This window comes from Ambystoma mexicanum, chromosome 6q, assembly GCF_040938575.1.
Source record: "Ambystoma mexicanum isolate Mex_15411 chromosome 6q, UKY_AmexF1_1, whole genome shotgun sequence".
Classification (NCBI taxonomy): Eukaryota; Metazoa; Chordata; class Amphibia; order Caudata; family Ambystomatidae; genus Ambystoma; species Ambystoma mexicanum.
In genome coordinates, this window is record NC_090937.1 from 393,016,445 (window position 1) to 393,035,042 (window position 18,598).

General features: G+C 47.4%; 1 protein-coding gene across 2 annotated transcripts in view; it reads left to right on the forward strand.

Annotated features, from left to right (window-relative positions):
- SEC24B (SEC24 homolog B, COPII coat complex component) overlaps positions 1 to 18,598 on the forward strand; it is a 2,214,138-nt gene that overhangs the window by 2,045,595 nt on the left and 149,945 nt on the right. For both annotated transcript variants that reach the window (XM_069630875.1, XM_069630876.1), the window contains one exon: positions 3,106 to 3,209. In XM_069630875.1, the coding sequence (XP_069486976.1) occupies positions 3,106 to 3,209 (104 nt within the window). The remainder of the gene's footprint in view (positions 1 to 3,105; positions 3,210 to 18,598) is intronic.

Consider the following 18,598-nt stretch of genomic DNA (forward strand, 5'->3'; position numbering starts at 1 on the left):
GAAGAATTACATGGTAGACCAGAACAAATATTGGCCACTGAATACAGACCAAGTCACATGTATAAAACAGATTCGAGATTTAAACGTAATCATGAATATATGCTTCACTTACTGTATGTAAGTGAATTAGTCACGTTATCTTACAGACAATGAGGACATAGTTAAACCTTGCTTGATAACCACTATCCAGGAAGATCATACCATTTAGAAGACTTGTGTTTATATGTTTTTATGTGAAATTCTACAATATTGCAATCATTGGAATGAAGTAAAAGAAAACATGGATGGTTGCTTAGTAAACCATGTAAAACCTAGTTAGTTAACATTAAAACATGTATATGTGCTTCAGCTGAAAATAAAGAACTTTATTACTATTGTTTACTTCAGCTCTTTTTACCCTGGTGTAATGAATCACAATTGCAAGGTAATTGGAATAGTTTACAAGTCTCCTTTACACATCACAAAGACTAGATTTTAAGAGTATATTGAAATGATTGTTGAAGAAACAGATCAAGAGGAAATGCATGCTACAGAACTAACCAAAGATACACAAGATCCAAAAGCACATTTTAAATATAATGGACCTTCTTGGACAATGGCTGTAAAGAAATGAAGCACAATTAGCAATGCAGAATGTTCTTGCTGCAATACAGCAAGATAACAAATGGATACTTTAGAAGAACTAGTTGCAAAATTAAATTCCCAACAAAAATAAGTATTTCATGACTGCAAACCTTAATATGAACTTCAACCTTGCGAGTGTGTCAAATTTAAAAATACGTTCTTATGTATTAGTGGTGAAGCAGGGACTGGACTTTTTTTTTAAAATGAAAGTTGTATCTAAATGTGTGCAAGATCCATTTAATAATCCACGTACTAATCCCATGTTTGCTTTACACTTGATGTACAGTAAAGTATCTTTGCTATGCATCAAGGGTAAAGAAAAAAAGAATGTGTTGCCCCCAGCAGCCTCACCAAGTGGGAGCTGCAGGGAACATAGCACGGCCATCCCCTAAATTTAGTAGCCCTGCTCCCCTTCACATGCACTCACACATACACTTTCACCAACGCATATATACATCCTTTACGCATACATTAAAACAAACATCAACATACAGAACACATGCATACACAAACATTGCATTGAAAAAACGTACCTGCTCGGTCCATCACTGTATGCCTCGCCAGCATGGAGGAATGCATGACCCTCCTCTCCTCTACACAATGTGGAAACACTGACTGACAGCTGTCAGTAAGCATGGCCAAGTTGCGTGGAGGCGGGGGTTATCGGGTCCTCGGATGGCCCTCTCCTCCTCCTCAACGTGGACACACTGACTGACAGCTCTCAGTTAGCATGTCCACGTTGTGTAGAGGAAGAGGAGGGCCACCCGGTCCTCTGTGGCAGATCGTGGTGAGGATGTGAGCAGGTAATTGTTTTTTTTTTAATCATGCGCCACCATGGAGTAACCGGATAGCCTGAAGAAGCAAGCGTGTGATATAAAACCTAACTTACCATTGGCCATTGCATCCGTAGAGCAGTGCCAGTTGCCATGCCAACCCGACACTATTTTTTCTAAAACCCCATCTCTTTTTCGATTTTCTCAGTAACAATGGTTTCAGCATTATACATATTGGTGTAATGCGCCATAACCAAAAACGAGTACAGGAACAGAGAAAGTTGAAATCACAATGAAGATAATGTTTTGTTTTCTCTTCTTACCATTCTTTTTGGGTTGATCAACAGCAGCTGGTCTCTGTAATGCTACAAAAGCTGGGTTATAACTATTTCGGCATTGACAGTGCGCAGGATAGTGCTGCTTTTCAATGCTGTGGTGAGGGGTCAGATAAGGACAAGGGATGGGGCGAAGTGCAGGGAGGGAGGGGGAATAGGGAGAAGTGTAGGAAGGAGGGGGCACTGGGGGCTGGGCAAGTGCTAAGGGGAGCCCAGGAGGGCAAGTGCGTGGGGTGGTAGTTAACTAGTGCGAGGACGGGGGAGGACCAGACTCAGTAGGCTAGTCACAGGAGGGTTTAGGTAGAAATTCCTGGTTACTTTGCTGCAATTTGTTTTCATCGAGTTTTGTGATTACAAGAAAGTACACGCTAGATGCAGTGTCTGAGATAGTGTTTTTTAATATATAAAGGGTAGACAAATAGTCTAGAAAGTGGTGACATGTGTTTCGAACCCCAAGGTACCTTCTCAATGCAAGAAAAGTAAACTGGGTCTTGGAAAGTGAAATGAGATAGGCCGTATGGTTGCAGTTCAATAATTGCTCAATTTCAAAGCTGTTGCCTGTGCGAGCGTGTCTGGATCAATGTAGCCGAATGGAGTGCCCATCACAGCAGGGTGCCCGAGGGCAAGTGCTCGTAAAAAGGGAAGACTGGTTGAAGGAGGGCCTGGCCACAGCAAGGCTCATAAGGGACACAGGCAACCAGTCGCAGCAGCAGGTGTAGTCGAGCGGAGGGAGAGGGAAGGAGGAGGAGAAAAGGAGGTCTTGAGAAGCTTCTGGAACTTAAGGAGATCCGGTTCAGGCTGTAGACGGGCAGGGAAGGTATTGCAGAGGGAGGCTTCTGCCGAAGAGAGAGATCTACCCCCGCTCTCTGCTTGGAGAAACATCTGATCTGCAAAGAGTTGGAACTAGAGGACCGAAGGACTCTTAACAGGGAGGTATTTAGGGAGATCGAGTTGGATGTAGTGAGGTCCCTGTCCCCAGAAAGGCTTGTGGATGATGATTGAGGAGGCAATGTCCAGTTGGGGGTCGGGGTCTAATGAGAATAACAGCCAGATAACTCAAAACTAAGTAGATTCAATAGGTAGGCAAATAAGCAGACGAGATGGCCTTTATCGTGTTTTTCTATCAATCTATGTGAATCCGTAATACACTGGAGTGTAGACCATTGTGCACTCTTTTGGTCGACTGTCCAGCTTCTGCAAACTTGCCCTACAATGCAGTTTCTGCTGTTTGCTGTGAATGTCGGTATTTTTGTGTTCATACTGTGGTTTATGTCTTGCTCCCTTGACATGTTATGGCTCTCTGAAGTGACTGAAAAGTAAATGCATTGTGTACACTAAGTAAGCATTTTCCCTGATTATTTTCTTGAAAAAAGATACAGCTTCCAGAGTTGGATACCGCATTATCTGAGAGAACAAGATCTTTTATATCATGGCTCCGGGACAGCAGACCTGCAAGTTCAGTTCTTCATGTTGTAAAGTAAGTTTTTCTTTGGTGATGCGCTAAACAACAAAATAAAATGAATTAAATGTGGAGGAAAAAAGTAAGCACCATTTAAAATGCCATGATACTAACTAATCCAAACAATATGATTTGTAAAGAATTCTTGAATTGCTTTCTAATTCGAACCAGTGAAATAGCTTCCATGAAAAGAAAAGTAAAACTATTCTGTTTGGTTTGAAAATAACATATTTTCGAGATGCAAATTGGGGTCACTACTAGAGCTCTTTACACCTCCCAAATCTTTCATTTTCCCAGACAGACTGTCAGGCCCATATTTACAATTTAAGGGCTTGGCCATATTTCTAATGTGGCCACAGTCTGTGTGAATACATGATAAACTGTGCCATTTACATACATCCGCCTATCATCCTGTTTTTGATGTGCGCCTGGAGGTTGGCGCAAGTTGTTCTGTATGTGCATCTACAAAAACCCCAAATTACTGCAGATTGGTCATACAATTTTAATTTGTTTTGTAATTATGTTGATTACTAAATTTCTATTTACTGATGTATTTGGAAAACGGCGGAAGTGCTGCTGAGTATTCACAAAATAAAATATCTTCTGCCTAGTAGAATTTGAATTGCAACTCTACCACTGCACAATTCATATATTCTGCATCTGCCTTACAGCATTTCTTACTTTGTTAATATGCTGCTGAACTGTGTATGCTATGTAAGGGATCAAGAGTAAGACTCCGGACACCGTGCCATGTTTGTTGTCTGCTGTAGACTTTTATTTCTCAAAACAATAAGAGGGTTGGGGGGAAATCCTATATATCCCTGACCTAAGAGGGGTTTCCCTGCCTCAACAAAACTAAGGAACGTCCTCATCAGGATATTAAACAAGAGTGTCCTCCGTCCTGTGTCCAAAAACTCTAACATCGTGTCATGACCCTTGCCCCTGGCCCTCACTGGCACGTCAGCCTTCCAGTTAGGGCCAGGTCAAAGGCCTTAAAACCTCATCCAAGACTCTCTTGGAGTCAGGCCTGGCGCCTTTGGCGCCAGGCTCATAACCATCATGAAGACCAACATTAGAATGGGATTATTTACTTGGGACTACTTAACTTGGGGGGGGGGGGGGGGGGTTCAGCCAACATGGAGGCACACACATAGCTCAGTTACAAGGAACTGAGCTATGCAGTCTAGTCTTTTGGGTATTTAAACAGCACCCAAACAGCAGAACATGCTTTGCGTTGTTCTGCTGTGGGCAGCGTAAAGCTCACCGTGTTCAGTTCTTTGATGCCAGCTTACCTGAAACCAAGGACCTGCAGAGAGAGAAGGAACACTATGAAACTTACCTGGAACAGTATCCTGTCTTCAATCCATCGCTGACTTCAGTTCCACTCACCTGAAGGTACGAACTCCATCATCCGGCACCGCATGTCCTGGAATACCATAACCTGAAAAGAGGAGAAAGAAAGACAGCATTAGTAAGCGTTTACTCACGTTTTCTCATGAATGAAGAAAGCCACACAGTTCTTACCTGGGTAGTCATCTCCTGGTCAGTATCATTGCTGGAACATTACGGCGCTCGGCGAGGAACATCGCAACCTGCAAGGAGAGAAAAGACACAGGTTAGCAATATAAAAGGCGAAACAGCGCCGCGCATTACTCACTGAACAGCATCGCGCACACTGCGCTTTCACCTACCGGCCCATGCTCATTTTCAAACTGCATGACAACACCAAAATACCTTTCCATACCTAAAAGGAAAGAAGCAAGACATTATTATTCGAACTAAGAGGAACATAAGAACTGCATATAAAGACTGTAAAGCAGCAAACCTACGGAGTCGCAGCAGGCCTAGATTCCCACAGGGGGGCTTGCACCAGTGAAGTAACTTGGTCGCACCCACATCTACACGCCCCTGCCACGAGGAGCAGGACGGAGAATCCACCTTTTCCAATATTAAGACCCATCTTTAACCGGAGGCCTTACCAAGGGACCGGGAGAGAGTTCGAGAGTGCAAATCATCCAACCAGGGCTGGGTGGCGTCCCCGTGGATACCAGGTGAGCGTAAAACACATGGCCCTTACACTCTAAACTTATAATGTGCACAAGGGGATTTCTATAGACTATGCATTCATAGCCTTCTTTCAGAGTTCCAAATATAAAGTTTAAGGTGTAGCAAAGAAAGAGATAAAGTTCTACCAGGAAAAGGGATCGCCCTTCCCCTAGATTCCTTCTTGTAGTTTGAACAAGTCACTTTATCACGGTTCCAGTGTTATTCTCAAGGTTTTACTTCACAACTTAAAGGGGGTTTATCCCTCCCTTGAACTTTCACACTTTCCCTTGAACAGTTCCTCTTAATTGTTCCAGTTTTTCATACACTGTATCTTCTACATGCTTTCTGGAGTAATCGCTCTACCATGCTCCAATGATTGCTCCTCTTTGTGTCGGTGGTGTGCTCTCCTGCCAGGCTATTTGATCCTTTCTCACCGATTCCAAAAAGAGGTATAATTCTTCCCTTTTATGTATTGGATTGAAACATTTCCCAACTTCAGGTTCACTTCTCTTCTCACTGCTGGTTTACGCTCCTGCCAGGATGGCACACTGTTTCTCAAAGTTCACTTCTCCTGAGGATTTGAGACCGAGACTCACTGTTTGCCTGGTTCACTGACCTGCCAGGGCTTTTCCATTCTCCAACTACTTTCTTTGTCATCCACGTAACAATCTTTTCTAAATATTGGGTCATGGACCCATTCTCATTACTGTTAATTTCTGCTTTCACTTCTTCAGATATGGGGTCCTCGACCTTTTTCCAGCACCGTTTGCACTCCCTCCAATTCCCGTTTTGAAACATTGGGTCACTGACCCTTTTCTAATATTGCTTGCATCCGCATCAACTTCTTCAATGGTGTTACTTAACAGAACATAGCAGTCACCTACGGGTGCTCCAGCAACCCGTTCGCTTTCTCTGGGCCTACCGGGTGGCTTCCGTGTTCCTCGTGTCTTCCCTCTGTCTTTTTCAGTTCGCTGGCTCAGCGGGCTTCCTGTGAGCCGGTAAGCTTTTGCTTTGCCTACATCTGCTGCACACGGCTCTCGCTGCTGCGGGCCCTCGTGCAGTAAGCTTCCTTCGATTCCCCTCTCCTGCACGTAGTTCGTGTCATCCTCAGCATTCTGACCGGTATCGGAACAAGTCATTGACAGAGCCAACCTCTGCCTCCTTTTCTTTCTGGTGTTCTCTCAACGGTGTCAACTTTAAACTTCCCGGCACTGTGTAACACTTTCCAAAGACTAGAATGTGGCATTGGCTTACCGCTTCTGGCCATCTTCATTACTCCATTCCTCTTCCTCGTATCAGTACTGAAAAGGGGGTAGGGGATGCACATAAGGTGTTTAACTGCCATAAGGTGGTATTTCTTAATCTGTACCACAATAGGCCATCAATCTGCTCAATGTATACAATCTCCCTTTTTGCATTGCACAGAACTACCTGTACTGGTTCTGGTGTAGAAATACGAATTTCCAAATAGTGGTGTAAAAGGAGGTGGTAAAGAGGTTGTTTCCCCTCGTAGCTGTTGAGTCTTGTTACTGAGCGAAGAGGCAGCGAAAGGGGGCCTTTGTAGCATAGGAAGCCAAAATAAATCCCAAATATGCTTCCTGTTACGCGTGCAGTCAATTTGCCACTATTGATTTGACAACCATCTTGTAATCCATTTCCCGGTAATACGTAGCTGGGCTGCTATGTAAGATCTGTATTAATGGGTGGGGCAACCAGGCCCTACCAAATCCATCCTGCCATCAATGCTTTATTCGACATTTGTGTCCTCAAAGCAATTTACATTCCATACAAAAATATCGTAAAATATGAAGTAATGTTAAAAACTATACAACTCAACATCACAGCTAAATAGGGAAGATCCAGCCCTTGTTAAAATCGATGAAAACATTATTATTTATCAGGTTCACGCCCCTCCATTCCCACTCAGGATCAGCCTCCTTAGCCATGCCCTATGCAAATACTTAGCTACAAAATACAAGAGTTTAATGTCTCCACTTTTCCTCCATCGGTCCATTGCGTCTGCTGTCCTTCGGATGGCCTACAATTTAAATATTGGTTTTAGGTTCCTGGCTACGTAGTCATTATAGCTAGGGCAAAGCAATACAATGCAGTGTTCCTGCTTTCAGATTGTAAAAAAAGGGAGCGGGCGTGTCTTGGATGTAGAACGTCTAGGTATGGTTTGTAGCTGAATGTTACCTTGGCCTTCAGGTATCGTTGGCCACAAAAGAGCCTTATACAAGCCACATCCATTGTTCGTCTGCAATCCTGCCTACATGCTAATTTGGCCACTTCCTTCGAGTTGGCTAGAATGCTGAGCGGTTGTTCCCAGAATGATGCAAGACCCGTTTACATACACCAATATTTAATATGTTCCAACCATGGAGTTGACCGACTACTTTCCAGCGCCAGGTAGTTTGCCAGCAATTGTCTATACATTTGTAGCCCAGGTGCAGTCCAGATACGGACCGAGAAATGGACTGGGTTTATAGATATCCTATTCTCAATGAGGGATAAATCACATATACATTTTGTCATCGTTCTCCAACACTAGTCGTTCTTGTTTCTGGAAAAAAAAGTGAGGGGTGCTGGGAACAGATACAAAAGCCTAGGCAGCAGGTTAATTTTTAGCATTCTAATTCTTTTAAATCTGGAAACTGACAACTCTAATATAACGAGCATTGGCAATGCCAACAGATTGAGCTTTTGTGTAGGCATGGCAAAGGCACTTGCCAGGCACAGCCGTAGTGGTATTAACTGCCCATTGTTGGTAGCAGATGAAAATGTGTATCCAATAGCGGTGCCTGGCGAAAGCTTAAAACGTATGCACAAGCCAAATTTGTTGCCTTTGCCAATGCTCCCTTTCAACAGAACTTCAGTAAAGGACACGCAGAGTGCTTATAAATCGAATGGCTGAAGGCAGCCCTGGGAAAACATGTTATTACACCAGTAGCGTGTTTACCACTCCAATTAAGTCATTCACTCTCATAAGATTGCTTTGAACAAACACTGGCAGGCACTTTGAACGCAAAATCTGATGGTAAGGCTTGATTAAAGCGAGCTCAATGAGTTTCCATGAGGAGGTGTTTTGGGCAGGCAGAGGCAGGAATGAGTGGGCGTGGCCATGGGGATTAGCATGGCATGGGCAGGCAATGGGTGGACACCTAACCAAACAACACCTACAAGACTCTGTGTCCCTCCTCATATGTCATCCCTCCCTATCTTTACTCCAATGCTATAGTTTTGGCTTATAACAACCCAAACTAAACATATCCATTCAATAGCTCCATAAGAGTAGGTGTAGCTTCTTTAAATATAGTTTTGTGGAGTAAGGGAGTGAGGCTGTCAGGCTTGGAGCCTTATTCGTCTTGAGAAAGGAGATTGCTCTCAATACTTCTTCTAGCGTGATCTTATATTCAATCAATTTCGTGTGCTTGCTTGGTATTTGACAAAGATACGCCACCCCTCTGGTCATGTTGTTGCCAGGGAGTACAGTAATCTGCCACAAACGAGGCTTAATCGTATTACCTAAACGCTTACCCTTTCTCCTTTTCTTCCAGGCATCTACGACGACCGGAGAACTTTAACCACAGGAATATGAGCTCTTTATTTTACCCCTTAGTAAATTCACCAACACCATGTCAGGCGTATTCTCCTCCTCGTGGGATGTGTTTCGCAGATTTAAAGTACTGCGTTCCGCCATATTTATCTGCTGTGTAGTTATCTAACCTCCTGCATTCTCCTCCCTAAACTTGGCTTTCAGCTCCTGGAGCTAGATGTGTGGCTTAGGCTGGTAGTTGCTCATTAACTAATGCGTTAAATGCATCCTGCTTGTGTGATGTTTCATGTGTGATTCAACTGAAAGAATTCACCTATATGAGTCACCACTTTCTCTACTACAACCTTATTATTCACATATTTCAGGAGAGACCAATATCTTCTAGCAGACTCCAAGAATCCATGGTAGTTGGCATAGTAGCTGACATTCTGCTGTTTAGTATGCATGCATCACATATTTTGGGTTGGAGAGTAGAGCTGGGTAAAAAGCAGTCTATCGTCCTATTTGCCCTCTGGGTGTGCGAAATAATGTCACTCTTTTACATTTGTGTTAAAAAATGTCCAAACATCCCTCTGGTCGAAACCATTTAATGTATCCATAGTCACTCTTAGAAACTAGGTTGCATCTGGTAAGACCGTGGAGTGAGCGTAGCCTGGTGACATCAAGGAATTTAGATCCCTTCCCCATGCCCTAGAACCTCAAACTTATCCAGTCCCTACCGTAGAAAACTATTTTGGCCTTCATTGGGGGCGTACACTAATTCCAGGACCAAGAGTTTCCCAGCCAATCCACTTCCCAGAAACACAAGTCTGCCACTCTAAATCTCACACTAGAGAGTATTTCGCCAAGGGCACCATTCTACCAATGGAAAAAGATACCCCCTTCTTTGTCTGCTACTATGCCTGAACCTACCAAAGGAAAGTGTTTGTTCAATTGTCTGGGTTGGTCTCTTCTAAGAAGATGCCTGTAGGAGTGCTATGCCAACATCTCCCTCCTTCAATAAATTGAAGTGTCAATCTTTTGTTGGGCACATTTTGACTTCAAACATTGTCATCATTCTAACCATTGGGTCTCAAATGTGCAAATATAGCTTCCCTCACATTACCTAAGGCCTGGTTGACACATAAACACTCAAATGCAAGTTACACGCATATCCCACCCGAACCTATATATTAATTAATTGGGAGTTAATCATGCCCCACTTGTCCCTTACCACCATCCTTCTGACCCCAATATTCTTCATTGAATTGCGACATTAACTTAATACTTTAAAACCTCCATATTCGGCTCTTGCAGTAGAGCCAGCAAGCAAACAACTACCAGGTATCCAGGTACCACCCTTCTAACCCTTCAGCTTCCATTTCCAAACTCATTCCTTGTGCCCACCCTAGAACAGCCCCTCTTCAGCGCAACTTGGGGATTCTTTTAACCCATAGATGTAGAGGCTAATTCGATCCTTAGTAAGGCACAGCCCTCGTTGACCCCGGAGATGGACTGACTGGGTCCATTGTATTGAAATAATAGCTTGGATGGAGACATCCATCTGTTTGTGAATTCTTTTTTTTGTGTTTTTATTTGTGTGTAGAAATTGTGAGAGGCTTAAACTCTGTTTGCTGTAGCAGGGAACAAGCTGACAAATATTAATGTTTTTGCCCTCAAATTCCATACAAGCCTTTCAGCCTGCTGATGTGAGAATACTTTTTTCCTTCGAGTACGCATGCAGTTTGACCATGATATCTCTAGACCTCTAGCTCATGATACCTGCATTATGTCCTTCGTGTGTCCTATCAGTAGACATGTTCAAGCCCTTGTCAGATCTTAATAAATTGACAAAACCCCTCTCCAGCCATGTATAACGACTAGCCCCCACTTTTCCCTCCTTCACAAACTTTAGCCTCTGGTTGCCTCAATGCAACCTAATTTCCAGATAATTTCACTTACCCATGAGTTGAGACATGAGCGAGTAGAGTGCCTCCATGTCTCCTTGTAGTTTGGGGAATTCATTATTGTTGTCCATGGTGGAATCTTCATTTGTTGCATGCTTTTCACCAAATGACTGGTGCTCCAGCCTCAGCTTTCCCGGGTTTGTCTTCATATCCTCCTTCAGCACTTCCATATTCTGTTTAATGCTGCATAGGTTGGAAAGGCAGGCCTCCCGATCCTCCTTGTTGAAAACTACTGGGGTCCCCTTGTGTGTGCCAGCGTCACCTTCTGAGCAGTCTTGTCTTGCCTTTCCATGGAAGGTGCTTGGTGATATTTTGCAGTTAAGTATTTTTGTCTAGTGTGAACAGACATGGGGGCCACTCACCTCCCCCACTACCACTTACAGCCATGTCCTCTCTCTTGGGTTAATGGACCCCTGTTCCCAAGTATTTCCATCCTTTTGCCAACCCTACTGCTGCCTCCGAGCTCCTAGAGCCTTGCCTTCCTTAGTGTTAGTGCTCAGGGTGTGCAAAAGTGGCCACCAGCTCTGATACATATACCTGTTCCTCCTCCTTGCGGCTTCCCAGTCTGCTAACCACAGCTTGGCATGACAATATATCCTCCCTCTGATCCCTTTAGTGTCTGCCACATCCTGAACACCCCTTTTCCCAGACAGTACTCAATAACCTGACTGCCTTTCTGCATGATCGCTTGTGGCGCGCACATCCACCACCTCCTAGTTGGCACAGTACCCCTGTCCACTCTGTCAAATTTCCCGGCTGATGTCTTATACCGTGTGGCCTGGAGCAAATAAAGAAATGTAGGAAAATCAACGTCTCTGGCCTTGGCGGAAGGAGGCTTGCTTTCCCTTTTGTCTATAATTATAGTATTGAAAGTGTTTGCCCTTCCACTATGAGGAAGTCTGGGTAGGCTACCTTACTGTTCCTCTTGGGGACTTTGCTGAGGACTGTAGCTTCTCCAAGCTATTGTCTGCCTTGGAACCAACTATGTGTGATCGATCAAAAGGCATATCAAGTGGGCGTGGCTGGCAGCAGACCAAGATTGCCGCAGTGTAGATGAGCTCTGCTGAACCCGGGCTTGATGAGACCCTGATCTCCCCCGAGCCGCACTGCAATTGGATGTTGGGCTACTGGTAGCAAAGCGGGAAACCCTGGTGATACAGGGGAGCGGGGGCCCAGCCAAAACTGAGGACGGAACTGTGTGGGGAGCTGTGGTTTTGCTGAGCCTCATGGCGGTCTGCTCCACACTTGGATGGCCGTTGCACAGCAAGGCTGAAATGGTGCTGTTGCGCCGTAATCAGAAACCCTCCCGAATGAAGAAAGGAGTCCTGGCAGGAGAAAAGCCTCGCCCAGTCGGGCACCCCGGTAAGATGTGAGGTGGCAGCGCTTGGCAGTCTGGGGGACACCTGCAGCTGAGCGACTGGAGAGAGCCAGATCGGAGTCCCAGACTATCAGAGCTGGAGCAGTGGGGGTGACACCAGTCCCTGCAGAAGCTGATGAGGAGGGCCTCCGGCTCCCCCTGTGTGCCTCTGGGTGGCTATTATTAGCCCTGGGGGTCCCCATAAGCCTTCAGAGTCATACTGGGAAATGCGCATTGGCACCCATGCAGAGGATGTGAGCCGTGGCCCAGGGGCACCAGCAGAAGGCTGCCCCTTGTGCTGGTGTGTACTGCCTTGGATGAATAGCGCCCCGCGCCCCCCTACGGGGGCGAGAGCTAATTGGCGAAGAGCTGTGGGCTCAAGAATTGGAGGATGAAGACCTTGTGGAGCACCGGGCCGCAACCAGGCTCCCACCTGCATGTCGCCCTGTAAGGCACAAAAGAAACTACGATCCTTAACTTCACTGTGGGCCCCTGTGTCAGAGCCTGGTGATGCGGGTAGGGCCGTAAAGCCAGCAGGTAGAAAGAGTACTGCAGAAGCGATGGCAGTGCTGAGGCTCACACCCCACTCACCACTCATGAAAGTGGACCTCCAGGAGTGCATGTCCACTCCGGAAGAGAAAATCTCCACCTCAACCAGAAAGGAGATCACAGCGGCAACTAAGGGGCTCCAGAGGTCTGTAGATGTTCTCTCTATGGACCTGCAGGAGGAAGTTTATACATCTGAAGGGTGAGCTGGCCGGAGCGAAACAGGGAATGGATGCGCTGATCTCCAAGTTTTAAATCTCGAGAACAGGCACAGATGAGAGAACCTAAGAATCAGGGGTCTGGAGGAGGAGACGGAAGGGTCGGACTTGAAAGCCTGGGTTCTCAGTTTCTTCAAGGATACATTTTCCAGTGTGTTTACAGATACCATTGTCGGGGGGGGGCGTGGCCAACAGCGAGATGAGAAGGACGTGAGCCTCCTCGGCTCCCGCGACCGCAGCTAAAATCCTGTTTACAACGCCTGAATTTCCATCGCTGCTGGTCTTCTAAACACTCCTGCCGAGAGGTAGCACCCTGGGGCACAAACGGTGCTCAGGCCGGCCAAAAACGCTCCAGTGTGAAGGAGTTGGAGGCGAGCGAGGACTGGAGCGGGAGCCGACCTGCGCATAGCAAAGATGGCCGCTGGGGCAAGGGGGACGGGCGTGCTGTGAGCGGGGACCTGAGCGGCACTGCTGGGGTGACCAGACCGCCGTCCCGCCTGTTGCCTGCTGCAGTGAGGAAATACTGAAATGAGGCGCTCCGGATGTCTCCTGGGCCCCAGCCAACCTCTGCAGGACCGGATTGGTGGCAGTGAGGCGGCGAGCGCCTGCCGGTGGACCCGGCGCAGCTGCCGATTGAGGGGCTGGGCGGTCATGCTCTGGGGCGGGTGTACCCGGGGAGCATGTGGTGCCCAGGCAGTGGCGCGGAGGCAGCGGCCCGTGGGACCTCTGCCCCGTGGGGCTTCGGACTGCCCCTCCCGGCGGCAAAACTCAAGGAAGGAGGAGGCCGGGTGGAGCGGGGGACGGGAGGAGCAACACAACAGCAGCCAGAACTGACGCAGCGGTGAGTGCCCCTCCAGCGGCCCCCGTGCAGTGCCTCATTGCGGCCCCCTGACCCTCTGCTCTCCCATCCCAGGTGTATCCTTTGGCTGCTCTGTGTTCTGCAGCACCAGCACACACTGTCTTGATCAAAGGACCTGGAGGCCTGCTGCACACCGCCGCGGCGGCGTAGAGTGCGCGGGTGGCTGGGGTGCCTCTCCAGCCTCAAACCGGCCCTCCCAACAAAACAAAGCCGTGAAACCATCTAGCAGTGGCAACGCACTTGCTGCTCTACGCGGAAGGTAAAGAGACCCTCAGGGATCGACGGTTTCAACGGAGGGAACGTGCATCCCCCTGAGAGCGCAAAAGAAACTGGATCAGCAGCCACAGTCCCACGCTTTGTGCCACGACACGGGGATTAGCAGCCCGGACCATATAAGACCCTGCTGGCCAGCGGTGCAGCATCAGGGCCCTGAATAATTTCACTTTACGGCGCACAGCCTCTGGATTCAGGCTCAACCTCCTAAGACACCATTTAACGTTCTTAATCACTGGGGACGGCGGATGGCGGGCCAGGCATCGTAACAACAAGTCTAAAAACAGCGTTGCAGACTGCCACCGATCTGGGGTCGTTATCACGCAGAGCATAACCACCCCCCACCCCTCAGCGGTACTGGAACTCCACTTGTGGGCTAAAAGGCTGCCAAGCAGAGATCGGTCTGATTACAGCATGCTCCTCAACCATCAAAAAAGGGAGTATTACAACAGAACTACGCCCGCAAGACTCGCCAGCAAGCATGGGGAAAGATGAGGCGAAGAAATTTCACACACAAAACAGAATTGACCAATACACCATGCCCACATTGCAAGCCCCCGAACTCCAACCGCTGTCCTCTGGGGACATAGAGTCTGAACACATACTTTCTTTAAAGAACGTCATGGCCGCTATAGCAGATTCCTGCACATCAATGGAGCAGAAGATGGACGGAATAAGTCTGGACGTATCCCTCCTCAGACATGACCTACAAAAACTATCAGCGCGCACTGGAGAGGCAGAACAGCACATCTCCAACGCAGAGGACGGGCTACATAACATGCAGCAACATCTCCAGGGAGTCACAGACAAGCTCAAGACTCTGGAGGCCAGAATCGCGTGGAAGGAGAAGGGAGATCCAGGCGTAACAATGTTCGCATAGTCGGCATTCCCGAGAAAACAGAAGGGCCCGTGCATGGAACTCTTTCTTGAGCAATGGCTCACAGATCTGTTCGAACCGGACTCAAAATGTTTCTCCATAGAAAGAGCACACCGCATGCCCACGGGTAGGCCAGTGCCCGGCGCCCCCCCCCACGAACTGTGATAGCAAAGCTTCTAAATTATAGAGACCGAGATGCACTTTTACAGCGGGCACGAGCCAAGGGCACAATCACCTTCAACGGCTCTAAGATTGCCTTCTTCCCCGATTACACAAGGGAAGTGCAGAAAGCCAGACAACCTTTTGACCAACTTAAAAGGCAACTTCAAACACTGGGAGTCAAATACGGCCTGCTCTTCCCTGCTCAGCTCAAGATCTACCACAAAGGAACAACAGTCTACTTTAAGGTATCCTATGCTTCACTAAGGAGGCATGGCACTGGGCTGAACAACACATAGAAGGAGAATGGTCAACACCTCGAGGTAACAGGGGTAGAAACCCCAGACCGCCGGCTGACCAACGACCGGTCCGAGTACAGCTGCCAATACAAGATCGGCCGGAGGACAGAGGGGACTGACCCCTGCCCTGTTCCTCAACAGAGGCCCAGAGCCTACCAGTGAGTACAAATCTGAACTACTGATTGTCCCTCGGAGTGTCCCAGCAGCCAGCACAAGGCGTTACATGCACTCATGATGCGGCTATGCAGAGGTCGTCCGCTCTCGTGTCCAGGGCCCCCCCTTTTCATTGTTAACTACTACTGTCATCTACTATAGTTTAAAACGAGCCCCCCCACCCCAAGCACACACCACAGGGGGTGACCACCTGAGTTATAATTCAGTTCAGTGCATGTAAGTTGTCCGGTTGACAACAAAGAGTTTGTATGTTCGGGCGACCGATGCTTCTAGTTGGGAGGAGTATAGGGTGGGGGGTTAGGGGTTTGATTAGTTTGATTTTGAAATGGGCCCGTCAAGCACAGAGCATACCAAAGTCAGATAAGAAGGGAACAGCAAATAAACACAACCTAGTTCGGCTCACTGTGCCGCCTCTCTCGGCATACATCTTTTCTAATGTGGGTAGATATAGCGACACATAGCACTACTACCAGCATCCCCAGAACCCTCAAGTTTATGACATGGAATGTCAACAGCCTGGGCAATGTGGTTAAGCGCTGACTAATAGGGCAATTCCTAAATATACACATCCCAGACATAGTATTTCTGTCTGAGACCCACCTCCCTGGAACAAACTGCACCCTATTTAAACGCACAAACTATAGCCTCGCATTGCATGCAGGCTTTACCATGGGCTCACGTGGAGTCATGATACTAGTACACAAAAAAACTCCCATTCCACCTAAGCAATCACCCAGGACACCGCCGGCAGATACATATATGCGACAGGCACACTCTGGGAACATTTTATCGCGCTGCTAGCCATTTATGCACCACCTACCTTATTGTCGTCGCTACTTACCGACATCTCCCCCTTGATCGCTGAAGACACGTCTAATATCCTGATCATAGGTGGCGACTTTAACGAAGTCATGGATACTGGTGGGGACCGCTCACATCTACGTAGTAGAAATCCCAATATACCTACCGAACTTGCCACATTTGCAAACGCCATGGGCCTGTGTGACGCATGGAGAGACCTCCACCCTAATACCAGAGAATACTCCTGTCACTCTGGGGCACATGCCTCGCTCTCTAGGCTAGATTACTTCTTTCTCCAGTCAGCTGACTTACACAAGCATGTGAGGCATACCTACTTCCCAGAGGTGTCTCCGACCATTCCCCACTGGTGCTAGTACTCAATACATCCAGGCCGACCCCACCTCACAGTTGGCGTCTCAACTACTACTACTTGGGTGTTCCAGACCTGGTAGATAAAATCCAAGAAACAACCAAATCATACAGATACCATTGTCCTGGATAGGGTCCATCCAGTTGGGCCCCTGTGTAGGAACCAGCGGGGCTAACCTAGAGATATTCTATTCTTATGAAATGGCATGCATTCACTGTCAAGGAAGAGATCCTCTGCGCCTCAAGTCAATGAGAGAAATCACCTACAGCTCAAAGAAGCTTCTCATTTTTCAGGACTTGGCAGCCCTAACGCTCTAGAAGCTCCTAGCATTTCAGCCAGTCACAGGGAAACTTTGCTCAGAACAGATTGAATATCAGTGTTCACCTGGGAAGGGAAACAGTGGTGGTGCACTACGCCAGAGGAGGCAGCCAAGGTCTTGGGGATCTCACTGGAGCAGCACAGGGAGGACGAGACTGATGCGAGATAGAGACGGGTGCGGGGCAGGGGCCTGAGGGGGCAGGGAAGGCCACCAGGGCAATGACCATTGAGTTGAATATGTGTTGATGGCGGTAAGGAGTATGTGAAGGTGGGGTTGCTACCGGTTATTTTCTTGCTTCCATGTGGCTCTTGATTTTGGTTGCTGGGGAAGATTGGGAGGGCATCTAGTCCGGAGGAGGAGGAGGCAGGCTTGTCCGAGTAAGGAGGATGGTTCCTGATGGGGCATATCTGCTTTGACAAGCCTGGGTATGGTTTACGTCTGTTTCTTCGATTTTTTCACGTTGTTGGTTTGGTAGGTTGGAGGCAGCATGGGGGCATCTGAGGTCAGGGGTGCAGGGGGGAAAAGGTTAGCAGTACTGGTCTCAATTAGGACAGGATGGCGCACCCCACGGGTGCTGTGGTATCATCATGCTCACAATAGATTTGCTGTGTCTGTCCCATAACATGAGGGGGTTGAACTCCCCCAGGAAACATAACATACTGCTACACAGCTTGAAATGGCAGCAGGTAGATATAGTGTTTCATCAAGAGACCCACCTGCGTAGCGCAGATGTGGACAGGCTATGTACAAGGGAGTTCCCACAGCGATAAAAATCTTCTTCCAGAGCAATCCTTCAGGGCACATCGCAGAGTCGGCTCGGTGGGATGACTTTAAGGCATATATTATGGGTGTCTTTATTATTTATTTTTTTAAAACATTTTTGTTTTATTAACCACAGTGTAACTTACAGACTCAAATGTACATTTGCATGACAATATCCTGCCGACAGCCCACCCCCCCAGCCTATTCCACCTGCCTTGTTCTAACACATTACATCGACTGTATTATGCATATATTGACTCTGATCTGCCTATTGTGCTGAGTCTATTATTGCCGTGTGTGGCTCGGTGTGCCTTGAGGCATCAACTCCTGTACCATATGCTTCCACGAATGTAAGTCCACGTTTTGTTCTTCCTTGCCCCTACTGGTCGCCTCCTTCCACAATGTGGTTTCTGCCAGCATCCATTTTTGGAGGTCCCTCCACCACCGTTGTACATCCGGACCTTTGTGCGCTTTCCAACCCATTGCTATCCTATGCTTCACTAGGATGTCTGCTAGGTCTTTCAGCTTACTAGCAGGTCTTGCCCGCTTCGGGCACGTAGAAATGCCAAGCATACAGGCTGTGGGGGATTCTGAGTCCAGCTTTATACCTGCCTTGGCTAAGGCCTCGGCTATGTCGTCCCAATATTGTCGGATCGTACCACAAGCCCAGAACATGTGTACCTGGTCGGCGTTAATCCACATTTTGGCATTGCTGAATTTGGCCATTTTTTTTCTGGGTTAAATACGCCCTATGTGTTATATACAACTGAATCAGCTGGAACTTTGCATTCCTGGACACTTTCTTATGATACACTAATGTTCTACCCCACACAGCGTCTGTAAAT